This window comes from Phaethon aethereus, assembly GCF_964289735.1.
Source record: "Phaethon aethereus genome assembly, chromosome: 1".
Classification (NCBI taxonomy): domain Eukaryota; kingdom Metazoa; phylum Chordata; class Aves; order Phaethontiformes; family Phaethontidae; genus Phaethon; species Phaethon aethereus.
In genome coordinates this window covers 218726068-218748927 of record NC_138575.1, presented here as the reverse complement: position 1 = coordinate 218748927, position 22860 = coordinate 218726068, and the positions used below count along the sequence as shown (strand labels likewise).

General features: G+C 45.2%; 1 protein-coding gene across 3 annotated transcripts in view; it reads right to left on the bottom strand.

The window, feature by feature from the left end:
* Positions 1–22860, bottom strand: part of TENM4 (teneurin transmembrane protein 4) — a gene marked incomplete at its 5' end in the record, with an annotated part of 367633 nt that overhangs the window by 61016 nt on the left and 283757 nt on the right. For 2 of the 3 annotated variants that reach the window (XM_082013817.1, XM_082013819.1), the window contains 5 exons: positions 6126–6146; positions 9170–9419; positions 9951–10094; positions 12261–12528; positions 21149–21410. In XM_082013817.1, coding sequence (XP_081869943.1) covers positions 6126–6146; positions 9170–9419; positions 9951–10094; positions 12261–12528; positions 21149–21410 — 945 coding nt within the window. The remainder of the gene's footprint in view (positions 1–6125; positions 6147–9169; positions 9420–9950; positions 10095–12260; positions 12529–21148; positions 21411–22860) is intronic. The other variant, XM_082013818.1, reaches the window with a different exon arrangement.

Genomic DNA, 22860 nt, shown 5'->3' with positions numbered 1-22860 from the left:
AAGATATTAAATTTATTAGATTCTTTTATTAAAATTAGTGTTTACCACTAGTGTGTCTTGAGCTGCATCTCTTCTAAGCCTGAAAGCAACAGATTAAACTTGTAACACCTGCTGCCTGAACACAGGTCTCCTTCCTTCTGAGAAAGGCTAAGTAGGAATTAGAAGAAGGAGGAAAATGTCTCTACTTTTCTCCAGTACACCTTCAAGCTGCCCAAACTCATCAGGTCCCAAGAATTCATAATAAACATATAGGCCATAGTTCACAATTTTGCACTTAGTGGAGTTGTTCCGGGAGAAGCTGGTTAGAAACCTGAGTGTCGATCAGAGTTGACACTATGCTTCATAATAAGAAATTTCCTCTCTCTTTCAACCTTTATGCTAGGAAAATAAACTCCTCTTCAGACACATAAAAACTACTGAATTATTCTCTGCTTAAAAAAAAAGCTGTAAGTTGGTTCTTCATTCAAATTACATAATACTTTGGTGAAAAAAAAGTCTTTCTGATTTATTCTGGAATATCCCTTGTGATTTATCCTATTAAAGTCTGAACAGATTTCATCTCCACAAATGACACTGATTCTTGCTAAATAAAATGCTCTGACCTTCAAGACAGCTCCAGCTTGACAGTTCAGTCTCCATCTGTATTCCTTTCCAATGACAGCAGGCTGGTAGGGTATTATTTCATTTACCTGCATGTCACTCACACTAAGCAAGTGGCTTCAACCCTGCTGGAAGGAGTTCCCTGTGGGAATCCATCATCCGTTTTGATCGGGGCCTTGCATTTTCTGCTGACTGTCCTAACAAAGCCCAGCTGAATGTCAGTCAGCTTTAGAGGTGTTCATAATCTCTATTTTGCACGGGAGGTGGACATGAGGACGATATTTTTAATGGCACTTTGCAATTCTTTAGCATCTTCGCCTGGAAAGCGCAGATAGCTTTCACTGCGTCTTACAGCAGGCTGTTTGCAGATGGCCAAAGGCAGATGACTTTCCCAAAGATGAAGAAAAATGGTAGCAGAACTGGAGGTTCCCACTTCCCCCTCCCAACATTCTCATTGTAATTTATTTTTGGATTTCATAGCCTCACTCTGGTGGGTTTTATTATTGATTACAACCTTCTGTGGAAGAGAGAGATCTTAAAATATTTTCTAACCCCAGCTCCTGTGGAAAATGGACACTGAAGTAAATGCTGGCTTCTTTTAACCACAGGTAAAAGCAAAACATTCATCCAACAGAAAAGCTGAACCCGTACTTCCCACCTACATTTACTAAGTAAAAAACTGTCATATTAATACTTTGAGTAGCTGCTGGTAACCCAAGTTTAGTTCTACTAATGAGGTGCTGAATGTAGAGTCCTCAAAAAAGCAGGGGTGAGTTCAAAGTTCACAATCACTGAAAACTTAGCTCTCTCTGGTTAAACTCTCAACCCTCCACATAGCTGGGTGCCACAGAGGCACACACACCCGTACTACCGAATATGCTTTGGGAGAAGCAGAGGCAGAAAGTTATGTGGGTTAACCTACCCATGGGATGGTCATAATCTCGGGTCACTTAAAACCTGGATTTCACCTGGTGAGCTGACAGCAAAACTCTCCTAAGGCATACGGTCACTTTTCTAAATGTAATGTTATTAGTGGTATTGACAGCCCCAACACAAACTCGCTCCTTTCTGTGGCACGGCTCTGTGTGAGCGATAGGAAGTGCTGGTTCGTTTTTATGGGCTAGGCTTTTTATTTTTACGAGCATGGTTTACCACGGTGCCCTCCACACCACTCCATGGACAGGGCTTTTGTGGGTGGAAGGTCCCCTGGGATGGCTTAGGCAACGGAGTATTTAACCGGGAATGCTTTGGAGCAAGGATGGTAAAACACACACTGTTAAAAATTATCAAGTTTGAATTTACCTCCCTGGACCCTGCCAACGGTTTTCGGCACTGTACCGGGAAGGCATCACACTGCCCTTGCATGAATTGCATAGAGTTATAAACTGGAGCTTTTGTTTAACACTTTGAGATCCTTCAGGATGAGAGACGCTAAATAAACATACGTTAGTAATGTAAAAGTTGCCGAACTGCTTCCCTTCATCTGTGGTAATGGATGAGCACTGGAACCAGGAACACTGAGGCTTTGCTTTTTATTTAAAGCCACAATCAAATAGGCAAATCTAAGTGGCAAACTGGACTGAGCTGAACAACAACTGAAATAAATCTGCCTGGGGTGAAGCAGAGAAAATTTGTTTTTCCTTTCATCCTCTCTCATTGCTCAGTTTGATAACGGACCGAAATAAAAGGCAGGACATTTTACGATTCAGAAGGCTTAATCAGTTACAGTATTTGTAGTCTTAGAATATTCATCCCCCATACTGACACTGCCACCAGTAGAAAAGGGCTGTGGGTGAAGAGCTGATTTCCCATTCAGATTGTTCCTTTTGCTATTAAGGCTTTTTAGAAGAAGCCCCGAGCACTGCATTGATATTTTAAGGCCCCGCAGCTGCACACCAAAGTTGCAGGGGTGGGGTGGGCTGGTCCCCAGCCAAGAACAGAAGCTGGAGGTGATATTGCTTCCTTGGACGCCTGTGATACAGTGATGTGCCGGGAGAGCACAAGGAGATCTTCAAAGTCCACAGTGACCCCAGTTGTTCGGGGTTGCATATGGGCTCTGCCATGCGTCTGCCTTGTCCCCTTCCTGTTTTCATTCTCATAATTCGGACAGGATAGTGCCTGCACCATTTGGGGAGCTCTGTAGCTATGTTTGGAGATTCAAACTCCATTTTAAAGCGCTTTGCACGACTCCTTACGCACAGGTGTGAGGAAGGAAAGCGATAGAAAGCTGGGTGAGTAGGCAGAGGTGGCAGTCCTCTGGGTTTCTTCTGTTGTACTGTGATAGACGCAGAGGCTTTAAGCAAAAGTTCTTACTATTCCCTTGGGCCCAGAGCCCATGTTTGGGAGGATTCTGAGGAAGGAACCAACTGCTCCGGAGTCGGAAGCCAATCTCTAAGGAGTAAAGACGAGAAAAGGGAGATGGTCCCTGGTTTCAGCAGGTTACCTATAATGCCTCAGCACAGCAGACCCCACTTTTCCGCTGGCTTCTGCTCAAAGCCAGGGGATTCACCTCCCCGAGCTTTCAATGCTGGCAAGGTGGATGCTTGCACCTGAACTGGACTCCCTTTATAGGTAGTGGAGAGAAATAGCATCTTTTTGGGTACGATTTATCTGACTTCTTATTTGCAACGTTTATCTTACAAGATGAACTGCATCTTAGTTTCCCAAATGCAAGGGCATCCACCGCCTCCTCTGAAGGACAACTTCTGTTCATGGTAGCAGTATGACTCTGGCTCCCACTGTGGTCAACAGACAGGAGCAGTCGCAACACCAAAGTTAGTGACCCATAACAGCGGATCCGAATAATCCCCCGGGGCTTCTTTGGATCTGACATCTCTGTTTAAGGACACGAAACCATCTCTGTAAAACCGTCTGTGCTAGCTGCCCTCTTCCCCTCTGAGCCTTGCTGGCCACATGCATTTGCTGGTGCCTAAAGAACTACCGAGTTCCTGAAGCCAAGGGTTTGCTGTTCGGGGGGGTTGTGTTTCCATGGCTCCAGGCTAAGCACCCTGCAGCTCACAGAGGGGTTTATTAGAGTTTGTGTGAGGTACTGGTCCTTTTTTTTTCTCCCCTAGGTGACGTTCAATAGATGATATATAAGGAGGCCACACAGTGCAGTGAACTGAATTTACACTTGGGCTTTTAGTGTTTTCAGTTTGTGTGTGATGCCCAAAGCTCTTCTAGTGTCACAGACTGGACAATAAAACTTCATAGCAATGCCATAAGCCAATCCAGGGACCACAAAGGACTTTTGATCCAGTCCTGGGGCAGTTTTCTGAGATACCTCTCTTTGCCACTACTTGTAGATTTGTCTCTCTAAGGTATGAATGGCAACAAGAAAGGAAGGATATAGTTAAGTGTGGCCACTTCTTGCATATTTGCAAGACAGATAGGCCTCACTGCCCTCCATGTTCCTGCAGAGAAAAGATAATGATAATTATCTGCAAATTATTATTGCCATGCTTGGAAAACATCATTAGCTTCTACAGGCCCATCAAGACAGGTCCATACACAGACATACTGGAGTAAGCTCCTATTAATCTATTACTGAATGACAGATGGGTGTAAACTTGGAGGCATCACAATTTGGTGATGCTTTTTGGCTTAGCTAACATCCCCCATGTTGACACACAGGCATTTTGGCTGTTGCAGAGTTAGACCTTGGCTACCTACGCTGTGCTGTAGAGCCAAGCCTCTTAGTCAGTACCTCTGGAGATCAAGCTCACCACAGGCTACGTAGTCAGGAGGAATCCTTTCCCCTGAAGTGAAGAAGCTTTTGCACATGGATTGCAGCTTTTCCAAACCACTAAGATTCAGTCCTGTGGATCTCACCCTTTGCAACTGTTGCCCATCAATGGTGTCAAGTTTAGGACCTTCTGGAACTCAAAGCACTGGAGCTTTGTCTAAGACTACACCCACTCATTTCCCTGTGGCTCAGGAATGAAGCAGCTTCCTGACAAGAAGTATTATGGCAAATGACACAGAACAGACACTACCTCACAGGGATGACTCCCTTAATGTAGTCACCGATGGGAATATTTGATCTAGAGCTCCTCACCTCCTTCTTCTCCCCCCCTGGTCCCCTTTGGACTGCACTGCAGCAGGCACTTCTTGGCTTGCTTTCACTTCACTTCTTAGTTTTTAGGAATTGCGTGAAGGCTGAAGCCCTGCCAACTTTGTAAGGCTCTGGTGGCATCTGCAGCATTTGTGGCCAGTCCATATATCTTCATTCAGTTATTGCCTTCTTATATAAAACCTCTTCTTGTAACAGGTATTCATCTGCTGCCCTTCATTGTCAAAGCAGGTGCACTTTAGTGGCTACGTATTTCTAGGGCATTAAGGATACAACCTGGCTGTTCCAAAGAGAAATGAGTTTTTCTATTGCCTTCAAACGATGTGCAAGAGGAGCTGGGGGACTGGAACTCAGCCTGAGAAAGACAGCCAGTGCAGAGGTCTTGTGTACCAACCTCGCAGCCCTGCTAATAGGTGCTTTGGGCCAGTCGATTACACCATGGAAGCTCAGCTCTTCGTTAATGTTTTGGCAATAAGACAAAACAACAGTTTCTACTCTATTGCATTTCCAGGCATGCAGACAAAATGAACATTTCTGGTTTTGCACAGCCTCTATGAAGTCAAAGAAACAGTAAATAAAAAGCATGTAGCAAGAAAAATCCCCAATCCCAAATGCAAAAAGAAAGCCAAACAACCAAAAAAATCCCAACTCCACAGTCTAAGCTTCTAATTTAGAAAGCAGCCGGGGAGAAGGATGGGAAACTTGTCAGAGCCAGAAAAGTCCTTGCAAACACAGTGACAGGAGGTTGACATCTTCCTGAATGCAACTGATTGGATCAAACTCACTGAAACTCCAGTGAACCCAAATGACAAATATTCTTAGTGACAAAGCTCCAATTTAGGAGTCTCTCTTTCATCTTGTTTTCTTGTCATTACCCTTTCTCTTTTTTATCGCGTTTGCTGGCTAAGGTTCTGAGTTGCACTGCCTCCCATCCGAGCCTGCCATACTTTCACATAATGTGAGGGCTCTCTATGAAGAGCTCAGGCTGACAGAGAATTACAAAAACCTACTTCCCTAGGTGGGTGATGCTGGGGTACATCTGGCCCTTCATCATGCCCGTTACACTCCCCAAAACTCAAAAGGAAGACATTTCACCTTATGGGAATTATTTTTCCATCATAGCTATTCCAGTGACCTGTATCCTGATGATGCTCCCACTTTGCTTTCTTGGTTAATTCCCACCCACTTTTCCTTTCACCCTCCTCCTTTTGTTACGCTGCTCCTCGTGTCTATACTTCTCCCGTCTACAGCTATTCCAGCTCCTGCAGAAGTCTGTGCGACTCTGCTCTGTGACTAATGGCTCCCAGTTCTGATGACTGATTGCCTACGCCAGTTTTAATAACGCCGGCTTCATTTGCTATTGAATCATCTGGAAATGGCACTGGTGGCTCACTGGGTAACAACATGCAACAAGACAGGGAGCGGCATAAGAATTCTCCACTGGTTCGCTTACCTATGTCTGAAATCTTTATTTCTGACAGAAGACAGGAAAGCAGGGAATAGAAGAAAGAATGAGGTGTTAGCAGCTCAGTTCGATGCATTATTAGCAGATTGAAAACTTGACAGTAACTGTATCATACAATGCAATAACAAATAAAGATTTAGCTGGAATGACACTGATATATTTTATATTGTATATTACTTTGCAGTGAACTCGCTTATGTACTGCTGCATATCACAAAGGGAGTGTGATCTCACCTGCCTGGAGTTATTCACTTATGCAGGAGATAGGATCAGGCAGACTTTATCATTCAGAACAGTACTGAGCTAAATATGCGTAGATGCAGATATCTTTACAGTTTTTTTCACTCTCAAAGCAAAACCTTGTGATTTACAAAGGTAACTTAACAGTTGCAGAGTTAGGGGTGGCAGCTCATTGCCGTAACCTCGTGAACTCTAGCCCAGAGGACTGAAATGATGCCGAGCTGGATGTTTTTCACGGGTCTAGTTACATGCTCAGCTGCAGTTATCTGCGCTCCACAGTGCATTCGCTTTCCTCTCCGCAACAGAACACGACGCTCAAAAGATGAGCCCCCAACCAAAACCCAAAAGCCAAACAGTGAAGGTGTAAATCTCCAAGGAGATGCTGCTTTGAGAAGACACGAGCAAACTCCATTTAGGCCAAAAGCAATGGCTCTCCTCCACAGCTTTTAGTCAGCTGCATCTGAACCCACTTACTTTACAGCACACCAGAGTGAAGAAATGTTTATTAGACCCAGTAACCTAAGCGTTTGCACAGATGAAGCAGCAATCGTTCCAGCAGATCTAACTCTGGAGTAAATTTAACTCTGGGGCTCTACGCAAAAGCCAGCAAGGCCACTCTGTCAAGGCTTCCAATTTTCTCTTTTCCAATCAGGAAATACTCTGCAAAAGCTCTGCTGGGTCTGGTATTTCCACTGACAATGAAACAGGGATCGGTTTTTCACAATAGTACTTCTGGGAATGAGATATTAATCCCACTCAGTTGCAATGGGATTTGGGCCCCAAATCACCTAGGCTCTTCTGGAAATCTCACCTTTGGCTATTCAAATAACTTTCTGGCACTGGAAGAATATTACATTCTTCAACGTGGACCGGGGCTGAAGATTTATCCCAGCTTCCCACCTTACAAACACGAGAGGTATTACGTTCTCGTATGTCACGTAACAGAATAGCAAGAATCAGGTTCTTATTTACTCAAAAGGTATCCCAGCCCTCCGGGATGTGACTGTTGACATCTAATTGTGGACTTCCTAATTCAGTGACTCATCCTGATTTCTTTGTCACCCTGTCTACACACCAGGACAGCTATTCTGCAAGTGCCAGCCTTGTGATGACTGGAGTTTTTTTCTCATACACCATGATCTACGACGATGGTTCTGCGTGCCAGGTAAGACCTTCATCAAGGTCTAATGACTGCAGCGTGTTTGTAAACGAGGGACTAATGGAATCTTGCACCAATTTTGCTGCAGATCAGCTCTTTCATTTTTACCTGTGGCCTTGTGGAGCAAATGGGAATACAAAGCAATGCTGTATGGGACCCTACTGCTCTAGTAAGCTTCCACATGGCAGTCCTTGCAGAAATGGAGCCTTACTTTTGTCCCCAGCAGCCAGGACATTAAATCTGAGTAGAGCAGGGAGATTCTTAGTTTCTGGAAGATTCTCACTTTCAGGCCAGATCTTGAGAGGTAAATGGGAATTTACCTTCCTACCATGCTAAACTCATATTGACTTGGGGCTGTTCAGTCTGGAGAAGAGAAGGCTGAGAGGGGACCTTATCAATGTCTACCAATATCTGCAGGGTGGCTGTCAGGAGGATGGAGCCAGTCTCTTCTCAGCAGTGCCCAGTGGTAGGATGAGGGGCAATGGGCACAAACTGCAGCACAGGAAGTTCCACCTCAACGTGAGGTAAAACTTCTTTACTGAGAGGGTGACAGAGCCCTGGAACAGGCTGCCCAGAGAGGTTGTGGAGTCTCCTTCTCTGGAGACCTTCCAAACCCGACTGGACGCATTCCTGTGCAACCTGCCCTGGGTGATCCTGCCTTGGCAGGGGGGTTGGACCAGGTGATCTTCAGAGGTCCCTTCCAACCCCCACCATTCTGTGATTCTGTGATTCTGTGACTTCTCAGGACTTTAGGTCGGGTCCTTCAAGTAGAGAAGCCTTATTCACAAACACTGGTTTAACTATTGACTTTCCTGGAGTGATTCTTGTCTGGTCACTGAGTCCAGAATCAGGCCCTCATGCTTTGAAGCGGGTAATTGTATTTGTTGTGGAAATTTTAGATAGGAAAAATATCCCCAGTGAGGTCAATTTGAAATTTTGATTCAGTCACAATCTATTTCATTTCTGCAGAACTTATGACAAATCTATACTTTTCCCTCCCCTTCCTTGTTTTTAATGGACTGTCCTTCATAAGCCTCCCTATTTCTCCTAATATAATTTTTTTTCCTTTGTTATTTGGGGTTAAAAGGAAACACTTCATTTACTTTCAGATCATCCATCTATATGTACTCCCTGACACTGTTGTTCAGCTGGGAACTGAGGGGGGCCGATACGTTTGTCCCCCAAAAAACAACTAGAAAAACCCAGTCTGTGACTCGCCAGGTGATCATCCTGTCTTAATTATGAATGATCATCTGTCCTGATTAACCTCTACATATCATCATTAGTGCTGTGTCCTTCCAAGTTTAGGTTGTCTCAGAGGCTGATTGTTAATTTTAAGAATTCCCACCGGTCTCGATCTACACCAGAAGGCAGGCATCAGCACAGTTTGATTTAGCAGCACAGAAACGTGTCAATATTTTGGGTGTGTGATTCAATTCTGAAAGAACTTGTTAGGCCCGTGTTTCTCTGGTGTAAATCAAAGTCAGGAGAGTTGCAGAAGAGGCAAATGTGGACAGCTTTTTTTATGTTTTGCTGTGTTTTTTTAAGAGTTTTGCTCATTTTCCTTTTGGGTACCTAAGATTTCTGCAGAACTTAAGGACATAATTATAATGGCCACATTCAGCACAGTGTACCTCAGCTCCAGTATGTTGGTGACATTGCCAGAGGGAAAGATCCTTCGGATGTAGTTGAAATCTCCAACATAAAGACTTCCATCAGACCCACATGTTAGGGCAACAGGAGCCAGGAGTTTGTTCCCATCTGCAAGACCATTGCAGCTTGGACAAGAAATGCTACGTCTGCGGCCATTGCCCATAATGCTTCCGATTACAGGTGGCTGCTGGGAAATAAACTGGTTTTCCCCGTTTCCTTTATGCAAGATGCCTAGAGAGAGAAAACAGTAATAAGGAAATTAAAGAGACTCAGTGCTTCCATCTTTTGAATGTGTTCTGATCAGCTTTCAAGTCTCCCTGCTGCAGTCTTGAGCATCCTTCAAGGACTCTTGCACCTTCCATTCTCCCTTATGACCCATGAAACCTCTCATCTCTGCAAGTACACTTGCACATTGGAGGATATGTCTGGGTGTATTTATGGTTAGTGGTAGGTCCAATCTAAATAGACTTCCTTTTGTTATTTTAGGAACGTTTTCCTTCTTAATCCCCTTCTTTTAGACACTATAAAGTTAGACATGCTGATATTCAACTGCTTCATGATGGCCAGCTTCTTTTGGATATATGCATAATATACTGCTTCTAAATGTAGGCTACTAGAAATAATTTGTTAGTAAAATACATGAGAGTGTACATGTGTTGGTTAGGTTTCTTTCCTTTCCTTTTCTTGAATCCTTAATGATAAGAAGCACCTGGGCCTTGCAACACCGCGTTATTCCTCTGCTACGTGTTATAGTCAACCTACCACTTTGTATGTTGAGGGCATGATGTTTGTCCAGGGACCATCCTCCAAGCTTGGAAGCATCAATTTCATAACCCTGAAGCACAGCTGTCCTCTTCTCCCATAGGATCAAGTCAGGACAGGATTCATACTCATAACCTACTGAAACTATGGACAACAGAGAAGCAAAAGACTCCCCAGATTAGTAACCCAGAAACGCACAATCAACACACACAGTTTCAAATCAGCGGGGTTAACAGCATTGCTACAGACAAGTGCCAGTTCCATTTAAGTGTCATCAGCACAACGCAGTGTCTTAATATTTTTCTCTTTGAAGGCCATCCTTCGTTTATAAAGGTCAACACAGTTGTAGATGTTGGGCACATGTGCTAAACATTTTAAAGGGACTGTTCTAAAGACATTTTTTAAAACAATGGGTATTTGAGAGCGTAAACTCCTAAATGGGAGCATTTTACTCCTATCTACTATCTTTGATCCAAGACTGCATGTCAGGAACTTGCTAAAAGTCATGGCCTTTCTTGGAAAGTAGACTTACACAAATGAGCAAGTCCCTCAGAGCCAGCAGTCTTAGACCAGTTTGACTTGTGGTCATTGTTAATGTCAAAAGGCTACATTGCAAAACGTGGTTTGCTTGCCATGATGACTAATCAGAGCCTTTCAGGAGTAACTCCAATGAACACAATGGAGTTGCTTAAGAGTAAAATTATGTCAGTAGCAGGAAAATAATGTTTCCGATAGAATAATGACTCCTTCATGATTTTTTAGAAGAAGCAAGACCAGTTTCATTGGTCTGCTTTTCTTCTGCCCTACCTGATCTTTTCAGTGCTAACAGCTGAAGCAGAACAGAACTGCAAGTTCTACACAAACGAAAAGCAATTACATAGCTCTTTTTTTACTAGACAAAAATAAAGGTCTAATCTTACAAGTTTCCCAGCCTCCTTGAAAAGTGCTGAGCACTGAGGGAACTCAGGATTGCCCATCAAATATAGCCTTTTGCAGAATGAGACAGTATCATTAGGAAATGAAGGCTTGATATTTTCCACTGTTCTAGAGGTAGGAATCATTGAAAGCCTGAATGCTGATGTCCTCAGACTGGCATGAGTACTCAGGGGCTGCAGAGCTGCATCATGGAGCACAGCAGGACCCATTGCTGATCTAGTATCTTAAAGTGCATGTAAACATCATTTCAGGATATGCTACCAGGACATGCTTCTCAATATGAACTCCAAACCAGGTAAGGATCAGCAGGTTGTATCATCCAGCCTGCTCAAGACAGCTGAGCCTGAATGAGATGAAGGCATCCATTCTTCCTCCTAGAAAACAAGGCACCCTACAGCTCCTCTGAAGAGACTTATCTTCAGTTGGGCTACAAGGCGTCAGCGAACCACCCTTCTGTCAACAAGCGCTCTGTTTACTAATTTGGGATCTCTCCATCTTGCTGATATCACTGTCTTGGCAGCCTGAAAGGTCTTGTCTAGGCTGCTGAAGACCTGCAACTGAATGTCCTCTGGTTGTTGATCAGATGGGAGGCAACCACTGCAGAGCAGCATCACCTCTGCTCATTACACACTGAAGTACCCCCCTCCCTCCACCATCATTGCACAAGGCTCACTGGGTGAGGTCTGGGATGGCAGCAGGAAAAGGAATGAAGTGTGTCTCTGCATACATATGATATCCACAGCACAGCTTCCTGCCCCAGCAAGGACTTCAGCTTCTGCCCCTGCAGAGTGGGTGGCACAGGCCACAGTGTGTGGTGCTGGGGATGTGGCACACTGAGCATGCATAGCCTTCCTATTCTCTGCCTCGCAGCTTCTGATGGTCTTTCGCAGATGTAAAAGAATGCGCAAAATAGAAGCGAGAAGAGCATCATGCCCCAGTTTGGGATGGCATTCTTGAACGGGTAACGAAAGGGAAACGGTAAGACTAGAGCAATCCTGAAGGTCAGGCACAAGGAGGTTGGAGATGAGGACTCAGTTCTAGGGATTTCTTTCAAAGCAGTGCCGACAGCTTTTTGGCTAGAGGTGAGAGGTAGGTGAACGCCTCTAGTTCCAGTTCATTCCTTCTGTTTAAATATGATGGTAGCAGCTCAGGTTGTATGTGCTGGGCCATGAGCCAGAGAACAGATGAGTACTCATCTGTTGGGGAAATGTGTGCTGTCTGAACAGCTGGGCCCAATCCTCTCCAACAAAACAACAGTGAACCAGCAGGGACCATTTTATATGTTAGCAGTTGGACCATACTGATCTAGGACAAGGTCTGTGCATTGCCACTTAGCTGCTTCTAAAAAGAGACACAAGCCCTGGGGTCACTTACCGAAGGCTTCTGAGAGCCCATACACCTTCTGGCTGTAGACATCTGTCTTATCCCAGATGAAATAATAGGACAGGTCTGGAGCAGCTGCAAACCACTTTCTGAAGAGGCGTCCCTCGACGGCCACCATGAGGTGGACTTTCATAAGGTTGAAGGGGATGGTGGGGTGGGTCATGCTGATCCTCAGGACTGATTTGTAGCCAGCTGTGCGACTGCTCAGGTAACTCACTTTTATTTTACTACCGGAAACGTTAATCTCCTCCTGTAGAGCCTGTGGAAAAGCAATCCAGAAGGTGTTAAATCAGCAGCGAGCAGACAGGAAAAGGCAGTGAAGCTGTAATTTATCAAACACACCTTTATAAAAGCTTCAGTAGACAAGTCTAAAAAAGCACACCTAGTGGCATCAATTAGGAAATCATATATGTAATTTATGATTGGTTAGTTGTTGTTAGCTGTGGAAGCCAAGGAATGTCCCCCTCTTTCTCCATCTCTGTTACATGGGACAACAGGAGACCAAAGTCTCACGTGTAAGTCAGTGTTTACAATGGGATGCACTGCTGAAAGGAGTCCCAGGACCCATGCTGAAAGGAGCTTGGTGTCTGAGGTTATTCCAGCACATCAGTTTAGCTTCCATTTTCTGTCTTTTATCTTGGTAGGTTTCTATGGCTGCTAATTTTTGGCTCCTGGCTTCTTTTCCCCAGTAAAATATCAAGCTCTACTTGGCCTGTATCCTTATGGGTGTTCCCCGGCCCCGATCATAGCCTACCATTCTCTCCGTGTCATTAGTGAATCCTGCTTCCACCTTCCCTCCCCTGACTTACCCATCTCTCTTTTGAAACTGCTCCTCTCCTACCTTACCTCTGACCCTCTTTGCCTGATCTACCTCTAGCCTTTTCATTCCTGTGTCCTGGTCCTTATTTTCTGACCTCATATGTGTTCCTACTTACCCTGGTCCTTGCTTAAAATTCCCTTACCTCTCACTTGTGCGATGAAACTCTTGGTCTGACCTACCACCATCAACTTCTTTCCCTTCCCTTGCATTCTCCAATTCCCCTCCTTTTCCAAATTCCTGTGTATTCTAGGTGAGTTGCTTCATTTTCTCCTCCAGCCATGCAGTGTGGGTATTTCTGACTGGCTGGGACAGTTCTCTCACAAGGTCTCCATGCCAGTACAGTATTTCACAAAAGACAGAAGAAAGAGCGGGGGAAGTTTTGTCTGCCCTCTTCTGCTTTGAGAATAGAGAAGACTCAGTAAAAATGGGATTTGTATCTAATTTGCCTGCTAAAGTACAACCAGATCTTAAAATCCTTTTTTTTTTTCAGTTGGAGAAATGCAGGGAAATTTTATGGAAGAGAAATGTACATCCCTGACACCATTCTGATTCTCCCATGCAAAATATTGATAGAAAAGGGCATTTCTTTCTTAATTCTTGGGGGAAAAATTAGTGGTCATTTTCCAGAAATTTTCACTCTTAGGTAAGCACACAACATGGACATTTTCAGCACAAGTCAGCAACCTTTGTCAAAGTTTGAAAGATGAAGGTAGAAGCTTAGCAGTGAGCCAGAAAACTTGGTCTGACAATGGGATGTGCCCGAAGGTCCCAGCTGTTCTCTCCTGTGCCACTTCTGAAATACTTTGGTGTGCTGGACCCTAAATGAGCTGTGAAAATACTTCCCCAGCAATAACCAGTTTCATAATATTAAGGGGATGGAGGCTCGAAGGCAGGTGAGTCAAGAGATGCACCCGTCAGGAAGATCACAGCCATCTTGGTGTCCTCCAAGTTACATGGCTCCAATACTCAACTCCTTCTATGTAGAATAGAATGGAATGGAATGGAATGGAATGGAATGGAATCACAGAATCACACACAGAATCACAGAATCACTAGGTTGGAAAGGACCTTCCAGATCATCAAGTCCAACCATTAATCCAGCGCCACCATGTCCCCTAAACCATGTCCTGAAGTGCCACATCCACACGTTTTTTGAACACTTCCAGAGATGGCGACTCCACCACCTCCCTGGGCAGCCTGTTCCAATGCCTGACCACCCTCTCAGTGAAGAAATTTTTCCTAATATCCAACCTAAACCTCCCCTGGTGCAATTTGAGGCCATTTCCTCTTGTCCTATTGCTAGTTACTTGGGAGAAGAGGCCAACACCCACCTCACCACAACCCCCTTTCAGGTAGTTGTAGAGATAAGGTCTCCCCTCAGCCTCCTCTTCTCCAGACTAAACAAGCCCAGTTCCCTCAGCTGCTCCTCATAAGACTTGTGCTCCAGCCCCCTCACCAGCTTCGTTGCCCTTCTCTGGACACGCTCCAGCACCTCAACGTCCTTCTTGTAGTGAGGGGCCCAACACTGAACACAGGATTCAAGGTGCGGCCTCACCAGTGCCGAGTACAGGGGCACAATCACTTCCCTACTCCTGCTGGCCACACTAGTGCTGATACAGGCCAGGACGCTGTTGGCCTTCTTGGCCACCTGGGCACACTGCCGGCTCATGTTCAGCTGGCTGTCAGCCAGCACCCCCAGGTCCCTTTCCGCCGGGCAGTTCTCCAGCCACTCCTCCCCAAGCCTGTAGCGTTGCATGGGGTTGTTGTGGCCAAAGTGCAGGACTCTGCACTTGGCCTTATTAAACCTCATACAGTTGACCTCAGCCCATTGATCCAGCCTGTCCAGATCCCTCTGCAGAGCCCTCCTACCCTCCAGCAGATCAACACTCCCACCCAACTTGGTGTCATCTGCAAACTTACTGAGGGAGCACTCGATCCCCTCATCCAGATCATCAATAAAGATATTGAACAAGACCGGCCCCAGAACCGAGCCCTGGGGAACACCGCTTGTGACCGGCCGCCAGCCGGATTTAACACCGTTCACCGCAACTCTCTGGGCTCGGCCATCCAGCCAGTTCCTCACCCAGCGAAGAGTAAACCTGTCTAAGAATAGAACAGAACAGAACAGAACAGAACAGAACAGAATAGAATAGAATAGACTATTTAACTTGGAATGGACCTACAATGATTCACTTTGATTTCACCTCCCAGTTTGGTTATCACCAGCAAACTTGCTAATGGTGCATTCAACTCCTGCATCCAGATCATTGATAAGTATATTGAACAGGACTGGTCCTACAACTGAACCCTGAGGAACATCACTCATGACTGGTCACCACCCACACGTAGCCCCATTCACTACAACCCCTTCAGCCAGTTCTTCATCTAGTGCACCATGAACCCGCTCATCCCACAGCTGGACAACTTGTGCAGAAGGATGCTGTGAAAGACAGTATCAAAAGCTTTACTAAAATCTAGAAAAACTACATTCACCCCCTTCCCTTTATCCACCAGGTGGGTGACCTTACCAGAGAAGGATATCAAATTAAACAGGACTTTCCCTTTGTAAACCCATGTTGACTGTCCCCGATTGCATTATTATTTAAATGTCTTTCAGCAGTATACAGTATGATCTTCTCCATAATTTCCCAGGAACTGAGGTTAGATTAACAGGTCTGTAGTTCTCTGAGTCTTCCCTCACACCCTTTTGCTAGACTGGAATAACGCTTCCTGCAAAGGCTGACCTCACTTCCAGAGATCATACAGTTTTTTTTTCCTCTTGAGCTCCATTTTGAGTTCCCTGTTCAGCCAAGGTGGACTTCTGCCCCACTTGCTTGACTTATGACACAGTGGAATTGCCTGCTCCTGTGCTTCTGAAACGTGGTTCTTAAAGGCTGACTAGCATTCGTGGGCTCCTAAGCCCTCAAAAGCAAATTCCCAGGGTATTCTGCTAAATAGCTCCCTGAATAGCTTAAAGTTTGCTCTCCCGAAGTCCAGGGTAGCTACTCTGCTGTCCTTTCCTCTCGCTGAAAATTTTAAACTCAACCATTTCATGATCACTGTGGCAAAGACAGCCACCTACCATCACATCCCCCAGGAGTCCTTCTCTATTCACAAATAGCAAGTCTAAAGGGCATCTTTCCTAGCTGGTTCACTGAGTACCTGTGACAAGAAGTTATCGCCTACAAACTTCAAGAGTTTCCAAGACCTGCTTGTCACAGCGGTATGACATTCCCAGTTGATGTCTGGGAAGCTGAAATCTCCCATAAGGACAAGAGCTACTGATCCAGAAATTTCTTCTAATTGCCTGTAGAATAACTCATCAGCACTTATGTCCTGGCTGGGCGATCAATAGTAGACACCTACTACAACGTCTCCTTTTTTCCCCCATCCCCCTAATCCTTACCCAGAGTGCTCCACCACATCATCACTAACTGTAAGCACTGGGCAATCAAACCTCTCCCTTACGTACAGTGCGTCACCTCCACCTCGCCTGCCCTGCCTATGCCTCCTGAACAGCCTGTAGCCCTCCATCCCAGCACATCCCAGCTCATCCCATGGGTCATGGGACGCATCCACCAAGACTCACTAATACCAATGATACCGTAGCTCTGGGAGCCGACCAACGCTTCCAGTTCATCCTGGTTTTTTCTCATACTGCGGGTATTGGTGTACCGGCATTTTAGATGTGCTCCTGAGCCCTCCGTGCTCCCAGGAGCAGCGTCAATGTTCCCACTAGGACTGTCACCCTCTGGTGATGCCGTGCCAACCCTTGGCTTACCTACTGCAACCCTGTTGGCATCCCCTGCCCCCACCGATTCTAGTTCAAAGCTCTCTCGATCAGTCCTGCCAGCTTACACCCAAAGTCATGTTCCCCTCCCAGGCCAGGTGGGTCCCGTCAGGCCCTGGCATACCTCGTCTTTCAGAGGCTCTTCCATGGTTTAAAACCCCAAAGTTTTGGTGGAGGTGCCAGATACTGGTACTGTGGGAGCAGCAAAATTCCCTGGCATGACAAGTTGCTCATCTCTTACAGGTTAGCGTCGTAAATAACAAATCTTGTAATCTGCCCCCCGAAAAGACCCCTTCTACGCTATTATCCAGGGCCCAACACTTTTTCAAGTGAGAACTTACAACCTCTGAGTGTTGCAGCCCTTGACAAACGGACACATCCAGAAGTTAAAGTGCTGTTCCTCTGTGCTCATAAATATTTACTTTCTCTAATGCAGCCTTTTCAATTTACATATCTCAGTGCTTAGGAGGCTGAAAAATGACAGAACTGGGAAAACCCAGGAATTTTAAAATATATTTTATGAGCTCAGCAACAAGCTGGGCTGGGACTAGGCTCAACCAGAGGCCAGCTGAGCCAAGCTGCAGTAAAGGTGGTCCCTTGTATCAAATCTGTCTTCACATGTAACCCCTCCAGGAAAAAGCCAGGCAGAAATAATAGTCGTGGAGGTACTATTTGCAATGTCTGGTTCAAATCCCTGTCAGAAATAATTATTTCTCTCCGTCATGATCTGTCTCTGCTGCCTACCACTGCAGAGGAAGGGTCAGTCCAGCGGTGCCACGGCGCAGAGCGGCACGAGGGGCTGTGTTCAAAGGCGCCTGCTTGAAAAGTGGGTTCAAACGGTAACTGGGATTATCCGAAATGCGTTTGTAGTTTGTAAGCAGTGATGAACTAGCAACAAAGCAGGGCATTGGTGGGGGGAGTATAATCCAGAGATGAAGGAAAAACAAGCTTTAAAAAGCTTTGGAACAGGCTGCCCAGGGAGGTGGTGGAGTCACCATCACTGGAAGTGTTCAAAAAACGTGCAGACATGGCACTTCAGGACATGGTTTAGTGGGCTTGGTGGTGTTGGGTTGATGGTTGGACTTGATGATCTTAAAGGTCTTTTCCAACCTTAATGATTCTGTGATTCTGTGATTCTGTGTTCCCTTCACTCCTGGGTGTTGATCTATGCTTGTTTAGCAGCAATTCTTCCACTCTTTGCATGAGACAATGTAGAAAACCTTGTTTCTGTGTGCTCAGCTACACGTTTCTCTTACAGTTACTCGTCACTCTGCCAGCAGATAAAGCAAGGAACAATCTTTTGGGTTTTTTTAATATGATACTCAGAAGGAATTTTGAGAAAGGAAGGCATTTAGGGCCTGATTCAGGGGCCTTAACATAGGCATCTAGTGCTTTTCAGATGTTCTGTGGCATCCAAAAGCTCTGCAAGGGAATGACAGTTCTGACATGGACCTTCTTGAGATCTCCACCTTTCTGAAGCTACAGCTGGAGGCCTGAAGGGACAATTCAGGACAACTTAAATGGCAACAAATCTGCCTTTAGGCACCTGAATCAAACACTTAAAATGTATTATTTCGTCTCTTGAAGGCATCCAGGTATAGGACACTGCATTTGTTAGAGCTTGTGAGGTTCCTATCTTCCCACCTGTCAAAATCTCTTTCCCAGCCATGGCATCCACATGTCACCTCCTCCCAGCTATGTGCTCACACCTTTTATATTCAACACTTCTCTACTGAAAACTCCGTATTATAAAATGCAGCTGCAGGAACCGACAGCTAGGTTATTTCTTATTGTATGTATATCCAGTATAGGAATGAAAAGGGGTTCATTTATGAACTGAAGTACAGTCAGGACTTTGCCATAAAATCAGATTCTCTTTGCATACTCCTGCACAACAAACTCTGTTAACCTTCAGCTGTCACTATTTGAAGAGGAATACAATTTTACAGGTTTTAGCTCAAACATTTTGCACGTGGAGAAAGTACTACTCATCACGTATGGGATTCATCTTATGTGAACTTAGGGACCTAAAAGTTACGAGTCTCCTCTGAACTACTCTTCTATGTCTCTTCATGGCCAGCGGGCAGAGACAGGCTCTTTAGAAGGTTGTTCTTGCCATGTAAACTTGAGTGGGACTCAATTCCAATTTAAGGCATCTAAATCCAGGTGTTGACATATAAGTGTGTGCATGTGAGGTAAGCATGTAAGCATCAGTTATAGTTAGTGGGGACCTAACAGATACCGTCAGTGGGAACCAGGTACCTTCAAGATGGTCAGATGAATTGATTTGTAGGCTCCGCTGACAATATTGATTAGATTTCTGTCAGCTTTAATGGGAGCTCAGACTTCTAGCACACATCCAGACAGCTGCGCGTGAACATCTTATTTAGGTGCCATAATATCAAAATTAATCCCACTTAGATCTTAATTAGATTCCATAATTACAAGTGTCTAGTGCGATTTGGGATGGCCAAGTTAACTGTGACATTCACAAGGGGCTGGCGGATATAATGCAGGACACTGATGGGGGATCATTCTGGATTGGCAGTTGGGGGCCAAGCAGGGTATCTGCAGGTCATTCCCAATGGCACTAAACATCTACGCTGAGGGTGGTGAACCCCTGGCCCAGGTTGCCCAGGAAGGTAGTAAATGCCCCATCCCTGGGAACATTCCAGGTCAGGTTGGATGGGGCTCTGAGCAATCTTCTAGTTGAAGATGTCCCTGCTCATGGCAGGGGGTTGGACTAGATGGCCTTGAAAGGTCCCTTCCAACCCAAACCATTCTGTGATTCTACAATGTGTAGTCAAGAAACTGCATCAAACCATTGCTTATGATCTACTGCTGCTTTCACAGTTGATAGACATGGACGCACTCTTACTGAAGAGGCGTTTTAGAATGTTTTAGTTCAATGGATATAATTAGCATAATTAACAAGTATCCTGCCAAATAATGAGTGAGGTTATGATTATAGTTGCACTGTATCAGATATGTGCATCTTTCCCAGGCAGCACTGAACATTACCTGTCATGGTGCTTGTTGGTTTAGGTAGAAAGTGATGTGAAAACTAAACCAAGAATTTGCAGTCTGATGGACTTTACAAGATATGGGATTTAATTAGTGAGTACAGTGGGACAAACCCAGTGACTGGAATTGGAAATTAGTGTGAGAAAGGATCACAGGATTTGGTCCAGAGGGAAAGGTAAGGAGACCACTAGCTTTATTTGTTGCTTGGTTCAGTACCTGCTGTATTAAAATTAGAAGATATGAAGTGACTGCTTTCTTCGTTAAAGCCAGCACAACCCCAACGGAGTCAAGCAGGAAGCATGCAATTTGTCGCTACACTTATTATTTTTACCTTGGCTGACTATTATTTGTCACTAAAAGCAATACCCAGGACATGCCAGTTGCTGGCACCCAAAACCCAGGGAATAATGCCCAAGAAAGGAAAGCTTGAATGCTGCTACCTCCATGTATTTCAACACAGTGAGTATTTTTAAGGAAAATGGATAATTTAATTGTTTGGACTATTCAGTTTAAAACTCAACTTTATATTTGGCAAAATACTTTGAATCCACAGTAGGTTGTTAAACCACTTTATCTGACTCGCACTTCCTTAAAAAATGGAAAACGGAGACGAGAAATTAAAAGTAACCGTCTCGCTTTGCTCATCTATCCCAAACGTCACGGAGTGCAGTAAACCCCAGGCGCTTTGCAGGCTGGCCATTTGCCAGCCATCTGCTGGCCGACTGCACACCTCAGCAGCTTCGGGATGTGAGGGGTATGCCTTCAACCCCCGAGAAAGTTCATACTCAGCTCTCCACCGCTGAGGTCCCTAATGCCTGGTGGGTGAAATTTGCACCCGAACAGAAGAAAGGCATTAGAGCGTAAACGGTCCACCAGCCTCGTGCTGGGAGTACTGAACGCCGAAGGGCTGCCCGAAGGTTTGTTGTGGGTCACACGGGGGTCCCAGCCCACCTCCTGCGAGTGAGAGGTGAAAGCAAAGCAGAGCCAAGGTAGGTGTTCACCGTCGGGCACAAGTGCTGTGTCCCCATCTCTCAGGGATAAGGGAAAAGAAACCTTCTGGCTAAGCGCGTGCTTCTGAGTGAGCGCTCATGGCCAGCGTCCGAAAAACGGTGTACCAGACGGGGAACGCCGCTTTTTAGCAAAGCAGGAGAACAGAGAAAGACACAGAATAGTTGCGTTCATGTTGCTCAAATCAGGCAAGAGAAGCACAGAAAGGAGCTGGATTATTTTCTCCTCAGTTCATACCTGGATTTCAGGAACGATAGGACCTTTCTCTGAGCAGGAACTTGCAAAAGCTGTCAGAGGAGATGGGGAGACCACAGGGTTGGGCCGGGCAAAGTTACTGAGGTCACAGCTTGGGATCTCGTTCTCTTCGTGCCTCATGACTATGGTTTCCATCACGAAGAAGCGATCCCAGGGCAGCCACAGCGTGTGCTCCTGGGTGATGAAGGGAGCCCGCTCAAAGTGCAGGATAATGGAGATGCCACCAATGGTAACGAGATCGAAGCTGTTTTAAGAGATGGAATAAAAAGTTAGTGCAAGAACCTCTCCGTCTGTTTGTAACAATTCCCTAGCGAGGACCCCCAGAAAAATAATTGCAAGAAATATCATCAGCCACATTTTACAAGCATAAAATCTACAGCCCAAAGAGCTTTTCCTTGAGTAAGAGCAAGTGGCAGAGGCAGGAGTACAAACTCAGCTTCTTCGCATGCTGTCCTCATGCACACTAAAAACACACCCATCCCTTTTTTTGAGACAAATGTTTATCTTTGCTAGTGCTTTTCTAGTGTTAGTTGACCGAACATACTCATTTTCTTCTTTTTTTTTTTCAGAAGTAGTTGTCATCTAAACACAGTCACAGATTGGATCAACTCACATGATGAAATAAACTATTTGGAAAGTGGTTTCTCTGACACACCACCATACATATTGTCTTGCCATCACTGCTAACCCGACTAATACCTAGTGCAACCCAGGGAACGTGCGGAGCCTTGTCATGGCCCTGCTCTACCGGGCAGGGGGAAGAAACAGCCACCACGCAGGCAGTCGCTGTACCACAGCACTCAGCACACAGTCTTTTTTGACTCAATCATTCAGAGCGGGGCAGGTCACTTACTGCCTGGGGTCTGCGACTTGGCCCTACGCTACCTCCAACCACGTGGCTTTTCTGCCCGCGTTGGCGTTGCACACCGTTACGTCGGGCTGACAGCCCGCCCTCCGCAGCTGCGCGCAAGGACGTTACCTCGATAAGGCAAATACTCCTCCTCTTAAGGTAAAGATGTTGGGATAGGGTTTGGAGTCTTTTCTTATTTTTGTATGTAAACTTCACCCCTTGTCAGAGATGGAGATTTTCTGAAGGACCACAGAATTTATCTATTATGTGTAGACTCAAAAACGAGGCCGTAACGGAGCAAGGAAAGGATTTCACCACAATTCGAAGACCTCTCGTTTTGCTGCTTTGTTTTTTTTCTCACTACCTATTCAGTTGCGGTGCCAAATGTGTGTGTCAGGCAAAGGACGTTTTCTCATCCCTGCTTCTGCCTTCGGCTGCTTGGCGCTAGTGTATGACGGCTTCACACCGATTTTAGCGTGTGAATAGGCTGGCTGGCTTCAGCAGAGCTGCTCATGAGCTTAAGAGCCATGTGCTTAAGTACTTCTCAGTGCAGGAGATCTGAAAGCACTCTGACAGCCCACAGCCAGACTTGATGCACCTTGTGATTACAAGGTAAGAAAGAAGCTGAAAAAAGTATTTAAAATTATTTTTTACATTAATTATGAGGCTTTCAGAATCGGCCGCAAAAATCCTAGAGGAGCAACAGTGGGTGTGAACTATTTCTAAAAAAAAATCTTTGGCAAGCAATCATTCAGGAGAATCTCTTTTTTTTTTGGTGGATGATAGATTGAGGTGCCATTTAGTAAATATAATTGCTAAAAGAAAGTTATTCAGGAAAGAATAT